The sequence below is a fragment of the Thalia democratica genome, chromosome 7, assembly GCF_965202585.1.
Source record: "Thalia democratica chromosome 7, ktThaDemo2.hap1.1, whole genome shotgun sequence".
Classification (NCBI taxonomy): Eukaryota; Metazoa; Chordata; class Thaliacea; order Salpida; family Salpidae; genus Thalia; species Thalia democratica.
Window position 1 is genome coordinate 39,558,694 of NC_139171.1, and position 25,568 is coordinate 39,584,261.

Here is a 25,568-nt window from a genome sequence, read left to right on the forward strand (position 1 = left end):
TTGCATCCAATGTAAAATTTATTGAACACGAAAAAAAAATCGACGCTCACAAATAAAGTCAATTAACCTGGTGTTGAACCAGTTTTTCGGTTATCGAGCTTCCCATGATTTATCAAAGCTTACAATTTATTGTTACATTAATTAAAAAAAATAGTTTATTCTTCGTTTAACGTTTTAGAAAAAGCTTTTATAGTTTTTTAAATTTAGGAATAATTTTTAGTATAACAAGTTTTAATTTTTAAATCTTTTGTATGTCTATTAGTCCGTAACTTTATAAAAGTACTTTAAAATAACAAATTTTATAAAGTTTAAATCAGTATTTACCATAGTGTGCAGTGCACTCTACTAGAGCATAGAAAGTAGTCTAATATTACAAAGTTTTCTGTTTTGTATAAAAAGTAAACTTTTCTTAAAATAAACTTGCAAATTGTATGAACAGAAATCTTTATTTTTTATCTCAAAAGTTTTGATGAATAGTAAAAGTAGCTTTAGAATAAAACTTTTTCAGTTTAGTTGAATTTCCGAACATGCTTTATAAAACTCATACCATTTTTCAATGCATCGTGTTTTAAAAACTGCATTTAAATTATATTTAAATAGCATAACACAAAACTTAATAAACCTAATTTAAATCTTAATAACTAGTGTGCTCTGATTTTTTGTAACGATTTAATGCGCAATGCACAGATTAAGAAAATTTTTGTAACTATCAAATTGAATTTAGTATTAAAGCATTTTTTTGTTACAATTATTAAATATAGTCATAGTTTTTTAATAGCAGTATTTTATAAAGAGTTTGTTCTTTTAAGTCGTGGTGTTTTGTTTAATTTTCTTTTCTTTTCAACTAGTGTCAATTTATTCTCGGGTGTAGAAGCTTTTGTTATTTTTGGTATTTCTATAACTCTATGAATATGGCCGGAACCTGAAAATTTTTTGTTTAGTCTTTTAATTTTAAGTATAAATATAGTTTTAACCTAAATAAGAAAGCTTTTTTTAATACTTTTTAATAGTTTTTTTTTTAATATTACTATTACTCTTATGTTAAGAACGTAATAAATGTTTTATAAAGTTATGCTAAAACTACAATACTTAGTTTTCAAATTTGATACTGTCTAGTTAAGTAAGTTGAAACGGCTTAGTTGATCAGGTATTTTAGCTATAAGTAATTAACATTTAAATTGTATATACATACTTCAAACTATAATAACTTTAATTATAGTTTAAAACTTAGACATTAAGCTAATTTTAATGCTTTTTTAAAACATATAATCTTTAAAAACTAATTATGTTTCGACTAGATCTTAAAAATCATAATTTACTTTCAAATTTAACCTAATTAGTTTTTCGAAACAAATGTACAAACAGTTAGTCAGATTTAATTTTAGGTTTTAAGTTGTTTTAAAATTTAGACCAGTCGTCTCCAGGTTGTGCAGTGCAACTGTACACACTAGTGTTAATAGAAACTTTTTTACTTTGCACAGAAATCATAGAACGGTTAAAGTATAAATTGTAAATGATGTTTATTTGTTTTGTTTTTTCTATAAAGAATAGCTAATTTAACATAAATTTTCAGATCTTAAAATGTTATTCATACATTAAGACACTAAAATCAAATAAACGGTTTATACTTTTTTGTGTCTAATGTGCACAGATTTTTTCCAGTAATTTATTGTGCAAAGCTTTTGAAATAATTCATGACTACAGGTCTAGACAACAAAAACATACTTACTAATAAACAAGGTATAAATTTGTTTGAGTAATAAGTAACTATCGATAAATCATAGATTATAACAATGTATAAAAAGTCTAAAGTACATATTTGTGACCCTAATTAAAACTTTAAAACAATATTTAAAGAGAAAAAGTTGATGACCTAGTAATAAAAAAGATTAAACTACTTGGTACTGATGACTGCTGACTTTCGAGTGCCTGATGATTATGTATTTGCGCATCACTCGAAGTTGTTCGTTGGCCATTCGGTAACTTCACTCCTTTTTTAATGTATGATCTTGTCGATTTTATTCTAAGTTGCTTTATTTGTGAATGTCCAGTTGTCTTGCAAATGATAAAAAACAAAAAAGCTGATACCAAAAGTGTTAGGCTTGGAAGAGCTAAAGAAAGCACAAGTGTAATTAGCCCATATCTTCGCTTAATTATCACCTGAAAATGAGAATCAATAACTAGTATACTATTCAAAACATTAGATAATACAATTTTGTTTGAAAGGTCTAATATTCTACATTTAACCTATAATTACCCACAACTCTTTATACATTGTTAATTGTTCTACTTTTAGTTCTGAACTAAACAATAATAGTTTTAAACTTATATAAATACAAAGAGAAAAATTTTCAAAATTTTATTGATTTAGATTCTATTTACAGAACAACGTTTCGCCCTGTTGGGCTTGTTTTGTAATTTAAGGTTTTCTAAATAAAACTTTGAGAATATACATCTTATTTAAACAAGTTTAATTATTATACAACAAATCTAAAACTTTAAACAACAATTACTTTAAACACCATTAAGCTTATATGGTAGTTGTTTAAAATAAATGTTTTTTTATTAACACATTATAAATGCACATATTACAACAATAAAACAAGTTATTATCAGTATGTCTAAGAAATAAAAACAACAATGTACATTTTTGTTTAAATATACTACCGTTGTTCAAACTTACTTCTTTTGTATTACCTCTATTGTACATACATTCGTAAACAGATCCAATATTTCCAAAATTCGATTTAAAACTTTCAAGCTCAATAATGTTTTGCTTCTTTGACTCTTTGCAGGTCGCAAATGAACACTGTAAAATAACTTTTAAAGTAAATGGTAAAATACTTTAAAATCTTAAACTATTGTTGTCAGAAAAGAAAACCAGTTTTATAACATGAAAGTTTAAACTTAGTTCAAACAAAAAGTGTTGTATAAAAATCTTATGTTATTAATATAAAAACAAAATGTAATTTTGTTATTATTTATACTTTTAATATTCGTAAATTTTAAGATGTTTTTGAAATTAAAGTCAGAAGAAAATAAGAAAACTATTAGAAAATTTAGTTAAAGTAACAAATATTAATAGGTTTCTCATAAAACTTTTATAAAATTTTCAAAACAATTTAAAGTACATGTTGAGTAAAATTGCAACATTTATAAGCATTAGAATGTACATTAAAAACTAAGACTAGGTAAGATATTAGAAAGTATGTAGTAATTTTGAAGTAAAGCAGCATTAGGCTTTTGAATAACTAGATTATAAAAACTTTCGTCCCAATACAAGATTATTTTAGAAAGGACAGTTTAAAACAAATTTTATTTTTTTTTAGAAATTTTTATAACTTTTACTCACGTTATAACTCGTTGCACTTAGTACTGACTCGTCCTGATAAATCACTGATCGTTGGGTTGAGTTCTTTAAAAGATACACGTTTATTTAATTTTTTATAGAATTTAATATAACAACAAAAATGTATAGTTAATGTTTTTTTTTGCTTTATTTTATTAAAGATATCTTTTTATAAAACTAAAAATAAATAAAATAAAACTCAAGGTAGTTTTCAAAATAATAGAAAAAAAACTGAAAGTAGTTTTTAAAATGAAAGAAAAATATTTAATGCTTAAATAAGTGTTCTCCGATAAAATATTTTGAAAATAAAAATATGTTTTAGCAGATAAAACTATTTGATGCAATAAAATAAACTAACTAAGTTACTTTACATTTAATTATGAGTATGCTTGGGATTCACGTTTATTTTGTCAAAGGTGCTACATAAAGTTATTAACTTTTGAATTTAAATACTAATATGTTTTACTGAATCGCTGGTCTTCGTCAGTGTTTTAAGTTCTTATTAGCTAAATTAACTTCTCCATGGTTTTAGCTGCTTAAACTCAACTATTAAGTAGATATATTTATAAAAATGAATAGGAAAATATAAGATAAATTCATAATTTAATTTTTTATATAGTTTAATAGAAACTAAGTATATAGCTGTTTTTAATTGAAATTATCTGTTTAATTATTTCGATTATGTTTTTGTAAAGAAGTCTTTTCATACTTAGATCTTAGTTTATTTATTCTACTACATCAATCCAAGTATGTTTATACTTCGATTAGGATCTTTTTTGTATGTTGGTTGCACTAAACTTTATAAAAATTAAGAGGCTGAATAAGCGTTCAACTAAATATTTAAGGACAAAATTAAAGATACTTGTAAAATAAAATGTTTAAAAAAACTAAAAAGCAGAACTCCTTTACCGAATTTTTTCGATAAAACGTTTTCAAGCTCAATAGAGTATAAATAAAAAAACCATAACAAACAAAGGTTGGATTTTTATAAATATTTTAAGTTTAAAGTACAAGATTAGATATGTTCAACTTGAAGCCCGATCAATGTTTTGATGTGGCTAGTTATTTACTCAATAAATATATGAATTCCTAGTTGAAAAAGTAAATTCAGAGTTACTTGATTTGTTAGTAAAATATTTTTTTTTGTTTTTTTTAACTACAACGTAATATTAAAGCATTTAACAGTTATTTTATTAAAATACATTAAAATTTGTTTTTCAATCCAGTTTAACATTTATGCTCGCAATGTTGAAAGCTTAACTAAAATGTTTGAGATTTACCTGTATTTTATTTTTCTTTATTTAACAATCACTTCCAAAAAAAAAAAATAATGATTTTTTTCAGCTAGTCGAAGAAAAAATTATACAGCTAATACTGGAAATTATTTCTTGAAAAAAAAAAGTAGAAAGTAGTGAATTTATAAGTACTAGAATTGTTTTTAGTAATTTTTTAGTATATAGTTTTCTTTAGGACTTTAAAGAGTTGCTGTCAAAATTGTAAAAACCTATAAAAACAAAAATATTTCACAAGCTATACACCATGTAGCGAGCAATACAATTATCAAATACTAACACTCGCCACTACTGTGTGTATGTTGTAGTCAACAATAACGTGCCCGCATGGAAACTGTGACTTGCAGTACGGATTCGCATTCGTCAGTCCTCCGCACTCGCATGATTCGAACCCTATGAAGTTGTAGCCTTGCACGCGACACATTGTATCCTGTAATTCAAGTAATTAATGTGTATACTAGTTGACAGATTAAAACTGCAGTCTACTTTTTAAGTTAATTTGTTAAAACTAAAATTTTATGCTATCATAATAGATTTTTTTACTTTGAGCAGTAGAAAATAAAGAGTAAGAGACATGATTCTTTAGTAAAAACTAAAAAGTTATACATATAAGTCCATGTTTTACTAGATTGTGGTTTTTTAAATCATTAGAATGATAATGTGTTTAACTATCAATTAATTCCTTATAGAAATTACATTAACTCATTTATGAGCATAAGTTTAAACAAATCAAATAAATCGTTTTATTTTTCTAAACGGTAGTCTTTGTTTTATTATAGTTTATATTCTTTTTTTTTACATTGTAAGGCTGTGAAATTTAAGGTAAAAACTCTAAAAGAAATAAATAAAACAAAGCTTTAAAATATTATCGCAAACTAAAATATATTCCATAATGGTAGTTAAAAGTTCTAGTTTAACACTATGGTATAATAAGAACTTTTTATTTTATATAAATTACTACCTGCAATTTCCAAATTAAGGCAATCTAAACATGACTATTTGAAAATATGTTTGATTTATCATTTTGTTGAACTAAAAGTAAAAATTTGAAACCAAAGTTTAAAATAATAAAGTTAGTAAAAATAAAGATAGAAACGCAGTTACCAAGTTATTTTATATCATAAATAATTAAACTTTATTTTATATATAAATATATTTTTTTTAAATAACAACAGTAGTATTGTTGAAAAAGGTTGAATCTCTAAATAAGCAGCTACATTTAAATTAAAATTAAACTTATAAATTTTTAACAACAGTCTTTTTAATTGTTTTAAATTTTTGTTAAACAAATTTAAATCTTAAATATATTATTTTATCAAAACTTAAGTAGAAGTATTATTTAAAGTTCTATGCTCATATAAGGCGTTCCAAAAATATTAGGTAAGCTTTGATAGTTTGAAAATAAGTGAAAACATAACTCTACTACACTTTAAAAACTAACTCTAAAGTTGTTTGTTGACAGGATAGGAATCGCAAACAAATAGATGTTAAGAATCAACACAACAATGCTTGCAAATATGAGCACAACAAGAAATGATAGCGAGCAATGAGATGCTTCTACGGTTTTTCTTGATGGCAAGTCATACAAAAAAGTCCTTGTGCTTTTTGATTCCTTAAAATTTATTAAAAAAGATCAACAACAAAATTAGTAAACAGTTTTAAATGTACTAAACTTAAAAGTTATCCTAAAAAATTAAAATATATTTCATAACTGAAACAAAAACACTTTATTGTTTGTTAGTAACAAGCACAGTTCTACCTCATGTTTGAAAACTTTATCAGAGTTAACTAAATATAATTATGGTTAAAATTAAATTTACAAGTTTTATGCTGAATCTTTTATAGATAAACTATTTATTAGTACAATAGAAAAAAGAAATAATTTAATTTTGTACTATTTTTTTCTGAATAATTAATTTAAACAAAGCTTTGATAAGTTATAAGTTCAAAAATTCTTAGTAATTAAATAGCTAAAAATTAAAAAATTCAAGCTTTCTTTATAAAAACAATAGCAAACTTTCTTTTTACGCTTAAAGTGATTGAACTTCAATGACTTTTTGATTATTTTCTTCTTGTTTTTTGTCATTTTTCACTGAACTTTTTTATTAAATTACCTTTTTAACGTTTAAATTATTCTTTAAAAATATAAATCATGGAAAAAAAATAAGTTTCTTAAATATCAAACTAATTAAATTCATTAAAAAAATACATTTTATATTTTTACAACTTTGCGAAGATTAAAAATTTGTTATACTTGCTTTCAACTGAACTTTTAACTAAAAGTATCTGTCTAAACCTTCAGCTTTAAAAATGTTTATTTCGCTTCGTTGTAGAACGGTTGGTTTTTGCCTACGGCAGTAGTTTGAAGTATTTCTCAAAAAAAATTTAAGAGAAAATACTTAAAATAAAGTTTTGGTGTATACTTTTTTTTAATATATACAAACTAAAGTTTTTTTTAATGTTTTTTTTTTATTATTTACTAGTGTTAATAAAAAGACTGTGATATTTATTTAAGCTAGTTTTTTAGTTTTATTACATATTCTTTTATTAAAAATTAAATTTTTTGATGATATATAGTGGTTGCAAGACAAAATGCAACACCATAAAACTTTTTATGGTTTTAAACTATAATTTAAAGCAGTAATGAAAACAGATTATATGCAAGTTTTGAATGAAAAAACAGTCTGAAATTGTGTTTTTCGAACAAAAAACTTTAAACGTAGATTTAGAACAACTTATTTTATACTGACAGTTAATAAAGTTTACTTAATATTCTTAAAAACTCTAAAGTTTATAAAAAACTTAAATTTTATCTTTATAATATTTTTAAAGTATTTAAGTTTTAGTATAGTTTTTTAAAAAGTATTAGAAAAAAAAAAAGTTGAATGAGTTCTTCTACGGATCAAAACAGTATTACAGAACAGCTTTGAATAAAACTGATGTCGTATTTAATTAGCTATTAAAAATATTTATATAGCTGATTATAATGCAGGGGTCGGCGAATTGTGGTTCGCAAAGAGTAAAATTACGGTCTATGAAGATGTTTAATTTGTAAATAGGATAAGGTCAATGAAAGTTGAAGCCATGTCCCGCAAAAGAAAGTATTAAAACTTACCCCCAACATGCTGAGGTTTGAAATGGAGAGCTTTTGAAAGTAGTCATGATTAACCTGGACTCTCTTACGATGTAATAAATTTAAGTAGTTAAAAACTTTCAAACTAAACTAACTTGAACAAGTAGCAAAGCTTTTCTACGTTACTCTTACTAAAACAAGTTTATAAAACTACTTTCGCATTTTTAAAGTGATCACTACCTTTAAATGCGCGTTTGCAATACAGTACTTTTTAAAAACTATGCATGTTTTCTTAAATTTTAGTCAAAAATCACTTTATTAAGAACATAAATATTGTTAAATTTATTTTCATTGTTTTGTATCCTATACTAAAGCAACTGACACTTTTTAAAAGTTTATAAAATATTTAATACCCAAAAATACAAACAGGCTATTGATTAGAGAAGCTTTTTTTGTTAAAATAAAAATCTGTTAACTGATATAGCTTAAAAGAAAACTTATACTTATAGTATTGCTGAGAACAGGTTTTAAGGACTCCAGTAAAATACTTTATTCTGTTAAACTTATTAGTATTATTAAATTGTTGGAAAACTATTTCAGTATTATACTAAAATGTGATCTATTACTTACTCTTACAGGGTTGCCACTCGTTTTTTCAAATTTTTTCCAGGTTTTCCAAATTTCTTCCAGGTTTTTAAAAGTACACATTTTTGGGTTTATTTTTAGTTCAAGGTTAATTTCTATATAAGAAATTGTATTAAATAGTATAAAAACATTGAAAAGATACTGTGAAGTTACTTTAATTGTGGTTTTTAATAAAAAAAAATTTTGATTAATGCAAAATAATCTCATTTATATGATAGATTTTTGTGTCAAATCTAAATTATACTATTGATAATGTTAAAATTATTAAAAATTTTAGGTTTTATGATCAAATTTCCAAGTTTTTTTCAAAATTTCTCAAATTCCAGGTTATTTTTGCATAAATTGTCGAATTCCAGGTAAAGTGGCAACCATGCTCTTAACTTAGACTTTAAAATTAACTTACATGTTTTAACTAGATAACAGTAGTGTTGTCTTAATTTTAGTAGTAAAAAATTAATCAAGTGGAAGAATCAGTTATAAAACTTTTTTTTTATAAAAATAAAATAGTTTTGTTACGTATCTTACTATTAATAACTACTACTATTGTTAGAAAATGTTTACTAAAAATTCTACTTTAGAACATAGAACTTTAGATATGTACTATTACAAAAATCACATTAATAAAGATTATGTTGTTTTACTAATTGTAACAAAAAATAATATTTAGATGCTCTAACACTTAATTTTTTTATTGAGAAATACTAATATTTTTCAGAAATACTATATAACTTTATTAGTTTTCTAGTTATAAACGGTAGAGAAAAAAATTATTTTATTGTTTGGACAATAATTCAATTTTAGTGAATGTTGAAATTGATCCACCATCTTTAACTGATGTCAATTTAAACTTTAGTTTATAGTACATAATGTAAATTTGTATTTTAAATATTGCGTACACAAACTAATAAAAAACTGGCTGTATGATTTAAATTTACATGATAGACAAACTTATAACAAACTAAAAAGTAATTGCCAAAAAGTATGTAACATAATTTTGCAGCTTGTGTTTAAAGACTCCAATTAAATCAAATGATACAACTGAAGGTTTTATTTACTGATACCTGTTTATTATAATGTAAACTTTTCAATTGAAAAAAAAATCGAAGACTATGATGGTCCTGGGCATGACGTTAAATTGTTCTGGTGTATGACTCGATAACCGAAAGGTTTTTGTAAACCAGGTCCTTGGACCAAACTTTTTGAGCATATTTTTTATCGTTCAAAAAACAATCTAAATATACTTAAGACCTAAAAAGAAATGAGTAAAACAAATACACTTTTGTACTATACATTTTTAATCTTAATTTTACAGTTTGTCATAGCTTTTAATCATTAATTTTACAAATTAGAAGTTTGAGTACAATTTCTGCAAAAATCACATATTGTTATAATTTACTTTTGAAACAAAATGATGGTATTACAAAAAATTCAGGGATTGTATAACATACTATCTGATAATTTTATCAAAAAAAATTGCTTAGTTTAAAGATATTTATTCTTTCATTTGATTTTTATAATATTTATTGAAAATAATATTTAAATGTAGTTACTAAACATCATAAGGGCTTTATTTTATTTGCATTTCATAAAAATTAACAAAATAACTCATTACAAAACATTCATATATATTATGTAAAACGTTTGTGTCATGATAAATCATAAAATATTTAATGAACATCTATTTTTAAATATCTTTACACAAAATATTATATTTTTGAAGTTTAAAAAAAATAGTACTTTGACTTGTAAACTTTTATTAAAATAATTACACTAAGAAGCATTTACTAAAAATATAACGCAATAAAAATGATTTGCAATGTTCTATTGAACTTATTGAATACTAAAGTTAAAAGGTTAAACAAATATGAATACTACAAAATTCTTAGAACTTTAAGAGACATTTTTTCTAATGAAAAATATTCACAGTAGTATTATGTTCTCAACCCTATGCTAAAAATACAAAAAATAAAACTTAATTTTAAGTAACCATTTCTTTTTAACGACTATAAAAAAACTTAATATACATTTTTTTTACTTAAACGCAACTTTTCCATCACTCTCCAACACGACTTGCCCGCTGACGACTCTCTGCAGCGTTCGCGGGTACAATTCTCTCTCGACCACTTTCACCCTTTCCTGAAGCGTTGTGACGTCATCGTTACGCAACACGGGCACGCTCCTTTGCGCGATGATTCCTCCGCTGTCCACTTCTTCCTGCGAATAATTAAAAATTTTATTTTTAAATTCAAAGTTTTTTTTTAGTTTTTTTATAGCAAACGTGATATAACAGTTATATTCTTAAAAAATGAGGTCGCAGTTTAATAAAGTACAAAAACATATATTCAAGTAACCGACGTTAACGAAATGAACCGTGCACCCGGTTATCGTGACTCCGCTCTCAATCACTTGCTCGTGAGCGTTGCCACCCTTGAATGAGGGCAGCAGAGAGGGGTGGATGTTTATCAGCTTTCCGAACCATCTTTTCACGAACCAACCTGTATTGTATTAATTAAAATTATTTAAAATACTTATTTAATTTATTTACTTATCTACTAATTTTAGTATACTTGTATTTCATTAGAAACGACTCCTGTAAAGTTAAGTAAAGGTGTATCTATGAACAAAGTTGAAATCCTTTTATCACCAACATCTTAAATATATATTAAAATTTAAACAACTAGTTAAATGCTTTAATAAAAACTATTAACACTAATAACAAACCTGACAAAATTCTCATAAATCCTGCCAAGCAAACAAATTCTATTTCTGTACTCGTCAAAATTTTGTCTAATTCTTTATCGAAATCCATGCGGCATTTGTAATCTTTGTGGCTTACAACCTATTAATGTATACATATAAAACCAAATACTTAACTTCATTATTTCAACAAGCAGCTTACTAGAAATATATCTAGCACATTTTTAATAACAATCATTAAATGTGGCATTTTTTAAAAGTCACAAAATAATTTTCAATCTATTAATTTAAAAACTTTTTTTTTTCGTTTAGACCTATTGAAAAAAAAAAAAAAAAGCCTTACTTTGGTCTCAATTCCCATTTTTTGAGCTCTTGTTATACCGTAGGCACTTTCTTTATTTGCAATAACTAATGAAACTTTGTAATCACAATTGTTCTTTGTAGAATAGTCCACTATTGATTGTAGATTTGTACCTGTAAAACAAAAACTAAAACAATAAAAATAATATTTTAATAATAAAAATCTCATAAGTAATTTTATTCACGCTACAAATTACTTGATCTAAAAATTAAATAACTATTGTAGGTATAAAGAAAAACAATAACAAACTTATGCTCAACTTAAAAGTGAATTTTGTTTATAAAACATTGTAATTTTTCTTTTTCTAATAGATTTAAAAAGTACAAGTTAATAATGATAAGTGATTCAATATGAACAATCTTCTTTAAAATTTTAGGGTAAGAATATTTAGTACTAAATTATTAAATCTAAATTCTAAAACATTTATAATCAATTCAATAACCAATAAAATAAGATTTAAATTTTTATAACTACGTCTTATTTTACTGCAAAATTTTGAAAGTTTACCGTTTCCCAAAAAGATTCTTTTTATTTTACTTTCAATAACAATTTTACCTTAAAAAACATTTAAAATAAGAAATATTCAAATAATTATCATAACTATTTTATTGTAAACTAATCTTAATTTAAATGTTAAATTAAAAAGTTTAAACATTTAAAATAGTAGAAATTTTTACCTGAAACTTAATTAAATAAAAAGCATTTTCTTAAATAAAACAATATAAAACAATATAAATTTCTACTATTTTAAATGTTTTTGTTTTAGCAATTTTGTCTTACAAATTACTTCAAGTTAGTTCAGTATAACTCTATTCTATTTTTCAAACTTTTTCTTAACAGACCTTTATACTTTATGACGTAAATATTTTTTTGTTAGACTTTTCAAACTCATTATATATAACTAAAATTACTCTGTAATATTCATAGTTTTGAGCAATTTTATTCCGAAGAGAGCTAAACGAAATTAATCAATTAACTTTTTTCGAAAATGAGTGAGTTATGTTTAAACTTTTTAATTAAAACCAGTACCAAAACCAAACTATTCAAAATGTTAAATTGTTGACAAAAGTAGGCACTTTTACCTGTTCCAGATATTAAAACAGCAATTTTCTTCTTTTTAAAAGATTTTGGTGGGCTTGCTACTAAAGTTGATCCCACGTTCTGTATGTACATAAAGTTTTTTTTAAACAGATATAAAAATATACAAAAAGAATCCTTATGTTAAGCTTAAACTATTTTTGTTCTAAAATAGTATTATAAACTATACGTAGAAATATTAACTTGTTTAATATCTTTAAAAATAAGTAATTAATAAATAGTTTTTTTAGGAACATTTTTATAAAGTTAACTTATACAACATTTGATAATTTCTTAAAATTAATAATGCATTACTTATTACTATTGAAGACAAAATATTGTTAGTGCAACTTAACTACATCTAAGTGCTAACAGAAATAACCAATCAAAAACTAACCAAAAAATTCTCTCTACCGAGTGCTTCCATAAAATTTTCAACTTTTACTTGACCCTGACCCCCTTTCCTCTCCACAATTCTACCTATTTCACCTGACCATATACCGCTTGAGACATCACAAAGGTTTAGTTGATTTATAATGTCTTCGCTTTTAGTTTTGTCAACTACAAGGCACATACCGATACCACAGTTAAACGTTTTTAACATTTCATCTGTCAATTAAAGACCTATTTAGTTCAGTCAGTTCTTAGTTACTAGTTATTTAACTACCTAAGTCTTAATTTACAAAATTAGATATAAATAATAAAACAATACAACCATTCTTAAATAATAAACAAGTAAACATTAGAACTTAACTTTTAAAATGTAGTTAAAAAGTAAACTTTTGTAATAAACAGAAAAACATTTAGAGACAACTTATTTTAAAAACAACTTAATAAACTTTCAAAAACCAAAGCACAAATCTAAACAATTCTTACTTTCATCGATATTTCCCTCGCTTTGCAACCACGAAAATGTTTTGGGTATTTCCCATTTCAGCGCGTCCAACTCCGCTACGACATCCCGTGGTAGCACTCGTGGAATATTTTCAATTAGGCCACCGCCAGTTATGTGGGCACAACCCCTCACATGATCACCATGACAACCACGAAGAATAGGGAGGAGTTTGTTGACGTAAATATGAGTTGGTGTCAACATGGATCTTCCTGTAGTTAAAAACAAAGAATCAGAAAATTGATATAGCTTTATTATCGTTATTTGCTCTTTTTTTTGTTTTATGTGTAAGTAAGGTTTTTTTCTTTCGCAATGTCTAGCTGTTTTAACTAAAACAAAAATGTTTATTTACTAAAATAAATAAAATTAACTTGTTCAAATAAAAATACTAATTAATAAATCAAATATATACACTGTAGCTTATTCTATCCATTCAAAAACATTAAAGTTATATTTTCAAGGTTTTACTTATAGTAATCTTATTATTATAAATTTAGAAATACTTTTGTTTTAGAAATAATACTCTTAATAAGATATTTCATCTTTATCTTTTTTATGAACTCAAACTTTTGTGATCTAATATAAATACTTTCTTTTATAAAAATACTTTTTAACCTTATTAAAATTTTTATAAGTTTTCACGAAATAGAATCAAAAGACAGGTTTTATCATTTGCTGAATTAATACCAAAATTATTCTTTGAAAAACTAATATGTAAATATTTAATACAGATCAAATACAACAATCTACTAAAATTTACTTAACGATATCTCAATACTTACGGTGTTGTTGTAGATAAAGAAAAAACAAACCAGTGTCATTGTTGATACAGTCACTTCCATAATACATATTCATCACCTTTCTAGCTAAACTAAACCCGTTGCTGTGCAAACCGGATGACGACATTCCTATTATGACATCGCCATGACGCACTTCACTAGTGCATGGCAACGCGCGGTGCAGATACTTGTCATAGCAACCAACTGCGAACCCGGCGAGATCATACGACTTACGAGCGTACATGCCAGGCATCTCTGCTGTTTCACCGCCTGTTTGTACATTGTACAATACAAAATTTCAATTTTCAAATTCCGACAAGACATAAATGTAAATCGATTACGCAAACTACTAAGGTAGACATTTTTTTAGATCAGGGTTTCCCAAAGTAGGCGATATTGGCTATTAGAGGCAGCATCATATATAAGAAAGCAAAAAATTAAATGGGTAATCAACTAGTAAAGGGGCGATACCTAACAAAGGTTTTTGTTTAATGCCAAATGAGTGATTTTTAAACGAGTTTAGGATACCCAGGTTTAAATAAACAAAGGTATATTAATATAAAAACTTAAATAACTGGCTTTTAAGTCAAAACTTTTTAAAATATCATAAAACACAAATAAATTATTGCTTTGCAAGGTATATATTCATAAAACAATACTTTTTTTAAAACATATTAGTTTTACCCTTATGCTTAGACTAAATAACGTTGATAATGATTTAACTTACCAATAAGTGAGCAACCGGCAAGTTTACAACCCTCAGAAATTCCCTTTATTACGTCACTAGCAACACTCCTGTCCAGTTTTGAGCAAGCGTAATAGTCGAGGAAGAAAAGGGGTTGCGCGTTCTGACACAGGATGTCGTTAACACACATCGCCACCAAATCAATTCCTATTGTAGTGTGGTCTCCTAATATCTGGGCAACCTGTATATTAACAAGTATTGTTATGTTTTAATATTCTTATTAAAAAACAATGTATATACATCTGGGTTGCCTCTTTTGGAGCCAATTAAACTGTACTAAGTCCTCCTGACCTTTAAAAACAAATTTTTTTAAGTCGTCAATAAAACTGAATATAAACTAATACATATTGCAATTAAATCTACTAAATCTCGCTAAAAATCAATAAAAAAAATTTTTAATTCTTAAAACTATCGTGCTTTTTTAAACAAAACTGTCTTGAGTCAGCCTATTTTTTTTATCTAGATTAAAAATATTCAAGTTATCTTGAGTATCCAGATTGTGTGGCAACCCTGATAACAATTTTTTTTTATAATCAATTTCATGTGAATCTTAAGTTATTTTTTATAATATTATTGTAATAAACTGACTGAAGATCTGTTATGTCTAATAGAACATTGAAAAAAATGTTATTGTAAAAACTTAGTGTTTTAATAATATCTATATATAGTAGACTACTTTTAGAGATGATGAAAAAGTGATCGTAAATTGTAATTTAGACCAGATTTTATAACGGCATTGAAAAAAACTAAGAACGGTGTTCAATAAGTCTATAGTTTAATTTTTTAGAAGGTAAATTTTAGAATTTTTTTAAATACTTTTACGAACCATATAGAAAACTAAACTTTCTTTCAAATTTACTTTCAAATGTAAATAAAATAAAAACACCCTCAATATTGTGTCAATCGAATTTTGTAACAAGCTGTTTGTCAATATTAAAATTGTTTATGTCTGTAAAAGTCTAAACAAAAACGCAATAGTTTTAAGCTATTTGGTTTTGCTAAGTTTTAAAAACCAAACCTTAAGTTTAGTCCCAACACCATCCGTTCCTGATACTAACACCGGATTTTGGTATCCTGCCTTCACAGGGTCGAACAAGCATCCGAACCCACCTATGTTGCCAAGACAACCATCTACCTGAGTGCTACTGGCAATCTTTTTGATATCGCCGACCAGTTTGTTTCCTTCTTCAATATTTACACCACTGTCGGCATAAGAGAGCTGAAGCTTTCTGAATGGCTTGCTGAGAGATTAATAATTTATTTTTATTTATGGTAAATAAAACATTGACTACTTATGAAAAGTAATTTAAAATTGTTCAACTTAATAAAAAATATCCAGTTTATTGCTAACAATAATTTAGGCCTTATTTGAAATTTTTTATAGACACTAAACAGTAAACTTCTATGAAACCTAGGTACATTGGTACGTTTAAAGTCAAACAAGTCTTTACTTAGTTGAACTGTACTTATCTAAAGGCTTTAAATTTGAATTCACGCTGTTAATCGTCAGATAAAATCAAATTAGTATAGTGTACTTCAAACTTGTTTCTTTCAAAATCGATTCCCTTCTGCGCAATGTCGGTCCTGTAAAAAGCGTTCTCAAACCAAATTGTCTTTTCCTGGTCAACAACTTGCATTACATTGGTCCTCGCCTGCACCAAACTGTCCGCGACACACGTCACCATCAACACTCGCCCGCCGTTTGTTAGTGTGACGTCACCATTCAATGACGTACCAGCTTCGAAAACGGTCACGTTCAGATCACACTGCTGCAAACCTTGTAAATTTTTATTATTTTAAGTCATAGTTTCATAAATATAATATTAACTTTTTTGATATCTTATTGAAAGACTATTCTTACTAGTATTAAACACTAACAAAACTAATATTTAAAGGCATCAAGAAAGCCTACATAAAAGTTTTAAGTGAGCACAATTTTTGCTAAAAATATTCTATTTTATAGAAACTCATATATTAATAAATAAATTAAACGCTTTTTTTGTAAATTTGAGAAAAAACTACACTGCAATATCTAAAAAAAAATAATATAGTACTTGTAAATTGTAATTTTATCATCATTAATTTACACGAATTTATACAACCATAGGTCATAATTCTAGCTAGTAGGTGAATAAACTTACCAGTGATAGGAAACTTTTTCTCATATTTTTCAGGATATCCATCACTGACCATGGCAACAGTCACTGCATAACTGTCAACTTTCCAGTTGACATTTAATTTGTGTAAGTTTCCATTGCAACACGCAGTTATGACGTCATAAAAGTCAGTTTTTAGTAGAGGTAGTATAACCTTTTTTTAATTATAAGAGTTATAAAGTATAAACGTTATTTTGGTAAAACTAATCTTTCTATTTCGTGAATATTTTTAAATTATTATTAAACTTGCTTTTGTCACTTTTTAATTAAAAATCTCTAAAGTAACCTTATAATTTGAAGAGACAAGTTTGCTTAGCTTTTAAATATCAAATTACATTTTTATTAGCATACTAAATTTTATAGAAACATATATAAATGCACGAAACACTATGTTTGTATAAATAATCAAAGTTTTAAAAATCAAAATTTAACACTGTTACATGCACAAATACAGTTATTAAGGAACATTTTTGTTACAAACCTCACATTCAGGATCGCCAAAACGACAATTGAACTCAAGAACATTGACTTTTTGGTTTGAGTCGACAATGACGCCAGCGTACAAAACACCAACGTACTTGTGGCCTGTTTCCTTATATATTGCTTTAACTGCTGGTTCTAAAATATTTCTTTGCACATACTCCTTAACTTCTGTAGTTACCTTTATTAGTTTAATTTGTTTGAGTTCAAATATGTATTTCATTTAACTATATTTAAAAAAGTATTTAGTTTTTAATAAACGATTATGGAGAAATCAATCAGATGCAAATTGGTAAATAATGTTCTACTACTATTCAAGAAAACAAACTTTATTAGGCTTTTATGATCACTATCAGAATTGTTATAATGGAAGAGGAATGTTTTTAGAGTTTTATATTATCATATATTACAACACTACCTAACTAGCTTTCTTTAATACTTTCAATGTTATTTTGACAAATTTTTTAGAGCGTTACAAAATTCATTTAGTTTTTAATGTGAGGCTACAATGATATTTGCAAATGTAAACTTATTTATTATATATATGATAATCGAGTATAAAATGTAACTAAATAAAAAATTTATAGATTTCATCAAATTAAATACTCATCCACTCAAATTTAGAATATACCAGATAAAATATTAAATTAGCTATCTATTTAAAAGCAAAAAAAAGCCTTAGTTTTTGCCGCAACTTATATCTCATAATTTACCAAACTAGTTAAAAATTTCAAAATTGTAGCCAAAATTTAAAAATAAATTTATTAACTGTCACGATTGAAAAAAACAATAAAATTTTATTTTTCTAAAACTGCTTAAATATTGAAAAAATATAAGGATCAACAATGAAAATATCTATGTCTTTTATAAAAGATTGTTAACATTAACAACAAACTTTTATATAAAAGGCTATAAAAGTTTGTACCTGAGGACAGGGACAGTAAGCTCCCATCCCACCCGTATTGGGTCCTTGATCTCCGTCAAGGAGCCTCTTGTGATCCTGGGAAGGAGGCATCATTGACACGGTCGTGCCGTCGGTGAAGGCCAGGAAAGAATACTCGTCGCCCACCAACTTCTCTTCAACTAACAAGTCACATCCGTATTTCTAAAATCAAATAATTGATGCTAAAATTATCTTGAACATTGGAAGTTTAAGTTCTTTTTGACTTGGTTTAAATTTTTTAGTTTCCTCCACTACCTAATAACTACAACAAAGACCTTGATAAACTTTATGACAAATCTTTGAGGTTAACTTTGCAATTAAATAAAATATTTGACAACATTGTTCTCACTTGCTTTTTTTTATATACAGACCATTAGATACTATAAGCAATGTTGTACAAATACACAGTACAATTTAAATTACACTATTAACTAATTTATAATTTACTAAAAGCAAGTATGTTTTTTTATAATTTATAAATGTGTAGCACTAATGCAGGCATAAATAAGAGAATTTTTCAAATAAAAATATACATTTTTTAACGATCAAAAGATAATGTCATCAATCTCTGCGGTTTTTTGTATAAGGTTTTTAGCGAAGTAACTTATGTGCCTTTAATTAAGTAAACTGATTGTTGTTTGGTTGTATAATTTCTTAGAATTTTCGTTATTTGTTCACTTTGTATTTTTTCATGTAATAAACTCAGAGTTGCCACTTAAAAATAATATTCAGCCTGGGTGACCAAAAACTGGCCTGAATTTTAGGATATTAAAAAATTTATTAAAATCAAGAACTGAAATAAATAACTGATAATTAATAATCACTTTTATTAGATATTAAAACCTAAAAAAACACATCTTTGAAAAAAAAATCATGTAAAAGTCATAAAAAGGAGCCTAAGTTTAAAAAAAAAGTATTTAAACTATTCTGAGTTCTGCAAAAAAAAGTTAGCCTTAGTTTATTTAAAAACTAAAACAAGCCTAATTTGTGACAATTTTACAAACTATAACAAATGTTGAAAAGTACTTAGGTTAACCTCATGCAAAGGAACTGTGTAGAAGTAGATCATCCAGAATTATTTTGCAAACATCATTTAGCTTATTTAGCCACCAGGAACTTTGACCAAAAGTGATTAAAAGTAGCAAAAACTTTATTTTAAAGCTAATACGTATCACTAAGAAGAGATCTTAATTTAACAAAAGGCTAGTAAATCTCTAATGTATAGTATTTTCTATTTATTACTCTTAAACTTGTACAAAATAAATTCTAAAGTACTTAATTTTGTGTTTTTTAGCTGCAGTTGGATTCAACTTAATACATCATTGTTGTAAAAACTATGTGATCCTAAGACTAAGCATAAAACTAAAACACAATAACTTATATTATAAAAACGTAACTATATTGTAAATTAATAACTAGTGTGAGAAAACCATACTATTCTTAAAAATAAACAAACAAACTTTGGGTTATTGTACAGAGCATAAAAATACCAAGAGATTACAACTTAAGAAATGTATAGAAGTACATTGGTAAACTTCAAAACTCTTTTAATGGCTGCTAGTTGTATCTTCCAAACTTATTTATGCTTTTGACATTCTCAAAAACAATTAACAACTAACACTAAAAACACTAACATAGTTGTTATATACAGAATATAATTTCATCAAAAGTTAAATTTTAGCAAATCTCATAAAATAAAACAGTAATACATGAATTCTAGTAAAATATTAACTTAATTTATTTTTATCAAATTAGAATTATTTCCAATAATGAAAAACTTAAAAGTATAAAAAATATTTAATTCAATAGATAAATTTAATTGGATTACAAATACATTTAAAGTTATCAGATCAAAAAGTTATATTAAAGCTGTATCAAAATTTTAGTTTTAGTTGTAGTTTGTATGTCCAAATTATACTAATTATGAGCATCTAAACTAAAAACTTGATACTCCTTTTTATCAAAAACAAATACAAACAGTAAAAAGTTGATGTACAGCATCACATGCTTGCTTGTTGTTATCAGCAACAATGACCCCTTTTCCAGCTGCTAACCCGTCAGTTTTTATCACATTATACCCGCTTGAGTTGATAAAGTTGCATGCTTTCTCAACATTAGTAAATTTCTGTTGTAAATAAACATATGTTATAATTCACAAAAAAAAAAAAAAATTAAATTATAGCTACTTTGTTTAATTCATTAAAAGTAGAATTAACAACTCATTTAGAAATTGATCATACTTTAAATGAAGCAGTTGGTATTGAGTACTTCTGCATGAGTTCTTTGGCAAAAGTTTTACTGCTTTCGAGCTGAGCAACTGGACTTTTTGGTCCAAAACATCGAATGCCTGTTTTCATAATAAAAAAATTAATTCTGTATTACTATTTAACTACTTACTGAGTAAAAAATAAAATTATCTTTTTTTTTAATTAAATTTAAATTAAGTAAATACCAAAAACGTTTTACGTACAGAAGATAAAAAGTGTTAAAAACTTTCTAGAACAGCTTAAATTGAAAAATACATCACTTGACTACTTTTTTTAATTTAACTCATGTTATAATTACTATTAAAAGAGTTCTAGACAGGTGCTATTTCAATTACCTTTACAGCTTGTAATTGATAAATATCAAACAAGAAATTTCTGTATTTAATAGCAAAAATTATATAAACAGAACTAATTAAATATTAGAACTTATATATTTAGTTATGAAGAACCTTAATACATTTGTTATTTAAATGTTAGATTGTTAATATGTTTGTTAGAAAATTTCCAAACCAAACAAATTTGTTAAAATATAGCAGAAAAAAAATTTCAAAATACTTGCTTTATTGAAACTACGTACCTTTTTCTGTGTTAAAGTAAAAACACAGTTCCATGGAGTACTCAAAAATAAGCAATTCAAAGAATAGAATATAAAAAACCATATGAATGTGTGTATTTTTTAAATGTAAATTACAAAGGTAGGTAAGAAGACTAGAAACTTAGAATAATTACAAAATAAACTAACGATTTACACCATACAGTACTAGCTTACAAACTTTTATTGATAAGCTTCAACTATAGCACTATAAAAAAATGTATGGTAGTTATGTAATAGAACTTAATAATGACGAAATAATAACGAAATAATCTATTATAGTATGTAATACTTTTAAGGTTAGGAACGGGTTTAAACAGGTTATTAAAAACAAAACTTAAGGAAAAACAATAAAAAAAACTTCAAGAAGCTTTTTAAGTACTGAAATTCAAAACTAGTTTGTTAGTATTGGTTTTTTACAATAGTTACGTCATAATTGATTTTAAAGCTTCTTGAAAAACTGGTGGAATTTGGTACTAGTTTAACAAGGAGAAACGCCTGTTAGTTTAATAAAGCAAGTGCTTAGCAAATTATAGTTATTAAACTTTTATGTATGACTATTATTTCAGCAAACTGATTTTAACTTTACTTCTTTTATAAAATATATCTTCTTTTTTTTACTGGTAATAAAAAGTTTATTTCAACAAAATCTTAAGAGAAAAGTTTTTGAAGGTGTCAAGTACTTTGATATCCTATGCTGATTTTTTATAATTCATTAATTTTACTTTGCTTAACCAAATTAACTTTTACCTTAATCTTTACTTGCGTGCAAAAAAAAAACTTGCTTTTATTTAAGCTTGAAAAGACTCTGCTTTCTTAGCTTTAAGTATTCATTTAAACTAAGTTATGCACTCCTGAGAGATAATTTCGAAATGTATGCACTCTCTAGCATTTTTAGGGTCGTAAAAATTAAACGAATTAAATACATCTAAATTGTATACATTTTACGCATTAAAGATTTAATTTGTCAAAAAGTTGCATTGCAAAATTGATTCTAATGGAAGCTGTAGCTTTTTCTTCAAAAATCAAAATCAAACAATTTTGTGTTACAAAAATTTGCATAATTTAATGATGTTTCAATTGACTACCTTAAATGTTTGATTTTGAAATTGATACGAATGTTTTTGAATTAAATTTTAATTTTATATACTAATTTTAATTATTTATATATACTAATTTTCAAAAAAATTTTTATGGGTTTACACAAGTGGCAACACATAAAGAGTCATAGGGGGTGTGGAGCAAAATAAAATGCCTAGTATACAGTTATCACTCATACTTTAACATTTTATTTTTAAAGAATCAACAAAACTGCATATTTTCATATTAAATTCAATAAAATTAAAGGTATTTTAAGTTGCTGTTTTCCCGCTAGGACGTTTCTCGCGTAATTTCAAATGTTTTAATTTTTTGCAGATTAGTAACTTTTTTGAGCTAGCTACATCGCTGCTTCAGGGTAATCACATCATCTTAAAGAACAATAAAGTCATAAAAACAGGGTCATAAAAACCAAATGTTTTTGTAAGCTTTCCAGGTTTTTAAATAACAAGTTATTTGGTCCACTTTTACTAAAAAATTAAACTTAAGGTAAAAAACTTTCCAAAATAGTATAACAACATTAAAAAGGTAATGTTAAGTTACTTTAAATGTGTTTATAATGAAATAAAAACTAGTTGATACAAAATTGTTTTTGTTTGTAGTACCTAATTGAAACTTTGTTACTTTGCATGTAAAAACTATTTAAAATTCTAGGTATTTTCAGGTATTTGAGTGATTTTGTTCAAACTTCCAGGTTTTTTCAAAGCTTCTAAAAAACAAATTCTAGGTTTACACAGGAACCCAGATTGTTTTTTTTTTTCCAACCCTGCTACTTTTAAAACAAACTATTCAAATACAGATACTAAGGTACAAATATAACACAATTTGACAATTTAAAAAACAATTAGTTTAATCATATGAAACTGCAAGATATTTTTTACACATACATTTTGTTTTTTATATTTAAAACACAAGCTCACTGATATTAGTTTATGCTTTGAACAACTTTTATTAGAGCTATTTTGACATTTTTACTGTTTTTGCTTAATTTTTTAATTGCCCTGTATATATTGTCAATTTTAGGAAGTCCTCAAAATAATTTGAAAGAACAAGTAATAATGCGAAATTCTTAATTAAACCATTTTTTATTAAATTAATACCATTTTTCTTAAACTTAAATGAGTAAATTTTATGAAAGTTAATCAACTTGAGTTTTATAAGTAATGTAAAACACAACCTTAGTTACGACATGTTTTGAATTCTGATAAATAAAGACTCTTTTTTTAAATGTTCTGTTAAAACCTATATTCATTAAGAAAAAAATCTCAAATGTTGATATAAAGTTTGTTATTCTTACACTCTATATGAGTGAAGCCAATGTCAAAAAAAACTATAGATTAGTTTATTCTTTCATTGTCTTTAAGTTAGACTTTTTAACATGATACAGTTTTAGTTTAATTAGAAAACTTGAAAATACATATAAATAAAAACTTAAGTTTGTCCAAATAATTAAAAGATAACTGAAATATTAGCAAAAAAAATTAATTTATTTTTTTTAAATAACCTTAGAAAATTGTATTAGAATTTAATTTATTCTAAATTATAACAGATTTAATTCTTTTCCAAATATACGAAATCAAAGGTATTTAAAAAAACTATTTAATAAAATAAATATTTTACTATAGGCTTATCTAACCAGCATCCTCCAAATTTTCAGAAATTCCATTTGATAAGGGATCTTCTGGACCAACAATTACAAGGCTTATGTTGTTCTCAATGCAGAACATCAGAACTTTACTGTTATCATTTGTATTCAAGTTTTCTTGGTGAATAACTTTGCTGTTTTTCTGACTGCCTGAAAATTTTCTTACTTTTTATGATCTTAATTAAATCACAATTATAAGGAAACTAAATAAATTTTAAGTTTTTATAATAATATATTAAAAGTATTTGACTTCTATTGTTACAAAGATTATCAAATTATTTACTTTTTTTAGCAGTAGATGCATTACCAGGGGCAACATAAATTTTTGATATTTTATCAGATTGTTCCAACTTCCATAAAATACAGTCTTCTCTACCTCCACTGCCAATTATGAGTACTTTTTCCATTATGAAGTTAAAATTAGTTTGTTAAACTAAAAATAAACAGTGTTTGATATTTAAATAGCAATATTGACAACAAAATGTTCCAATAATAAACTAAATATCTATTACAACACAAGTATTTTTTCAGTTTGTATAACCGTATTTATTATTATTATTAGTCTATTGAACAACAAAAAAAAGGCACTCAAAATATTTGGTCCTAGGACTTGTGTACAAAGAACCTTTTGGTAATCGAGTCGCACACCATTTGGATACCTATTAACGTCTTGTCTAGGACAGTATAAATATATAATTTTGTATATTTTTATATAGTTATATTTATGCAAATAATCTATCAAGAATATTAAAGAAAAAACAAAACATTAATACTTATTTAAAGTATAGAACTGAACTTACAAAATTTATTTTTACTACAAATACTATATGTAACACATTTATGTATTTTTATATAAGTTACAATTAATATTACTTGCAAAATTTCTGCAATAGATGCTTCTGCTGTAGTATTTTCTGAAAATTTTATTTTTCCCTCCATTCCAAGCAAAATCGGAAACGAACATAATAGACAAACTACTTTGGGGTTGGCTGCAGTTGCAAGGTTTTGAAAAAAATTGCATTTGTAATACTATGCAAATGAAGTAAAGTGATGGTTCAGCATCATGTTAAGAACGTTTATACCCTTATGGCATTATCTCTAACCAACCTTACCCAAATGTACAAAAAAAATGAAAAATAAATAAAAAACTGTACTAAAATTGTAAAAATAGTAAGGTACTAGCCAACCAGAAGCCCTTTGATTTGCAGCTTAATCATTTCTTAAGAAGAAACATGGTATCTGTAATTTCTCTATAATATAGTTTAGATTATAAAATGACTTTTATGGCTAGGTAGTTAATAAAAGTTTGAATAACTTATACTGAAATTAGTTTGTATAAAGTGAAATCAACATATCTTAGTTTTTATTTCCATTTGGTATAAACTAGACCTTTCTTATCAAAATATATTTATCAAGACGAAAATAATGTGCATGCGACTGGCGGCACAGAAGACAGTCTACTTATGTTTCATATACG

The 25,568-nt window shown here is 25.5% G+C and overlaps 2 protein-coding genes across 2 annotated transcripts; both read right to left on the reverse strand.

Moving 5' to 3' along the window:
• LOC145840716 (uncharacterized) lies at positions 1-6,775 on the reverse strand. The gene is made up of 7 exons (XM_082948042.1): positions 6,659-6,775; positions 6,083-6,253; positions 4,922-5,071; positions 3,353-3,415; positions 2,684-2,809; positions 1,899-2,160; positions 1-922 (listed from the first exon to the last, which is right to left on the reverse strand). The coding sequence occupies exons 1-7, from the start codon at positions 6,725-6,727 to the stop codon at positions 786-788; spliced, it is 978 nt and encodes a 325-aa protein (XP_082804168.1). The 5' UTR covers positions 6,728-6,775; the 3' UTR covers positions 1-785.
• A 3,615-nt stretch (positions 6,776-10,390) lies between these two features.
• On the reverse strand, positions 10,391-24,509 carry LOC145841361 (trifunctional purine biosynthetic protein adenosine-3-like). Its single transcript, XM_082948723.1, has 18 exons — positions 24,375-24,509; positions 24,083-24,241; positions 20,730-20,836; positions 20,468-20,614; positions 18,472-18,651; positions 17,548-17,727; positions 17,052-17,220; positions 16,446-16,687; positions 15,929-16,129; positions 14,893-15,091; positions 14,223-14,435; positions 13,371-13,655; positions 12,892-13,103; positions 12,500-12,578; positions 11,400-11,530; positions 11,081-11,198; positions 10,715-10,854; positions 10,391-10,573 (listed from the first exon to the last, which is right to left on the reverse strand). Exons 1-18 carry the CDS (start codon positions 24,496-24,498, stop codon positions 10,391-10,393), a joined length of 3,069 nt encoding a protein of 1,022 aa, XP_082804849.1. The 5' UTR covers positions 24,499-24,509.
• Positions 24,510-25,568: the final 1,059 nt, after the last annotated feature.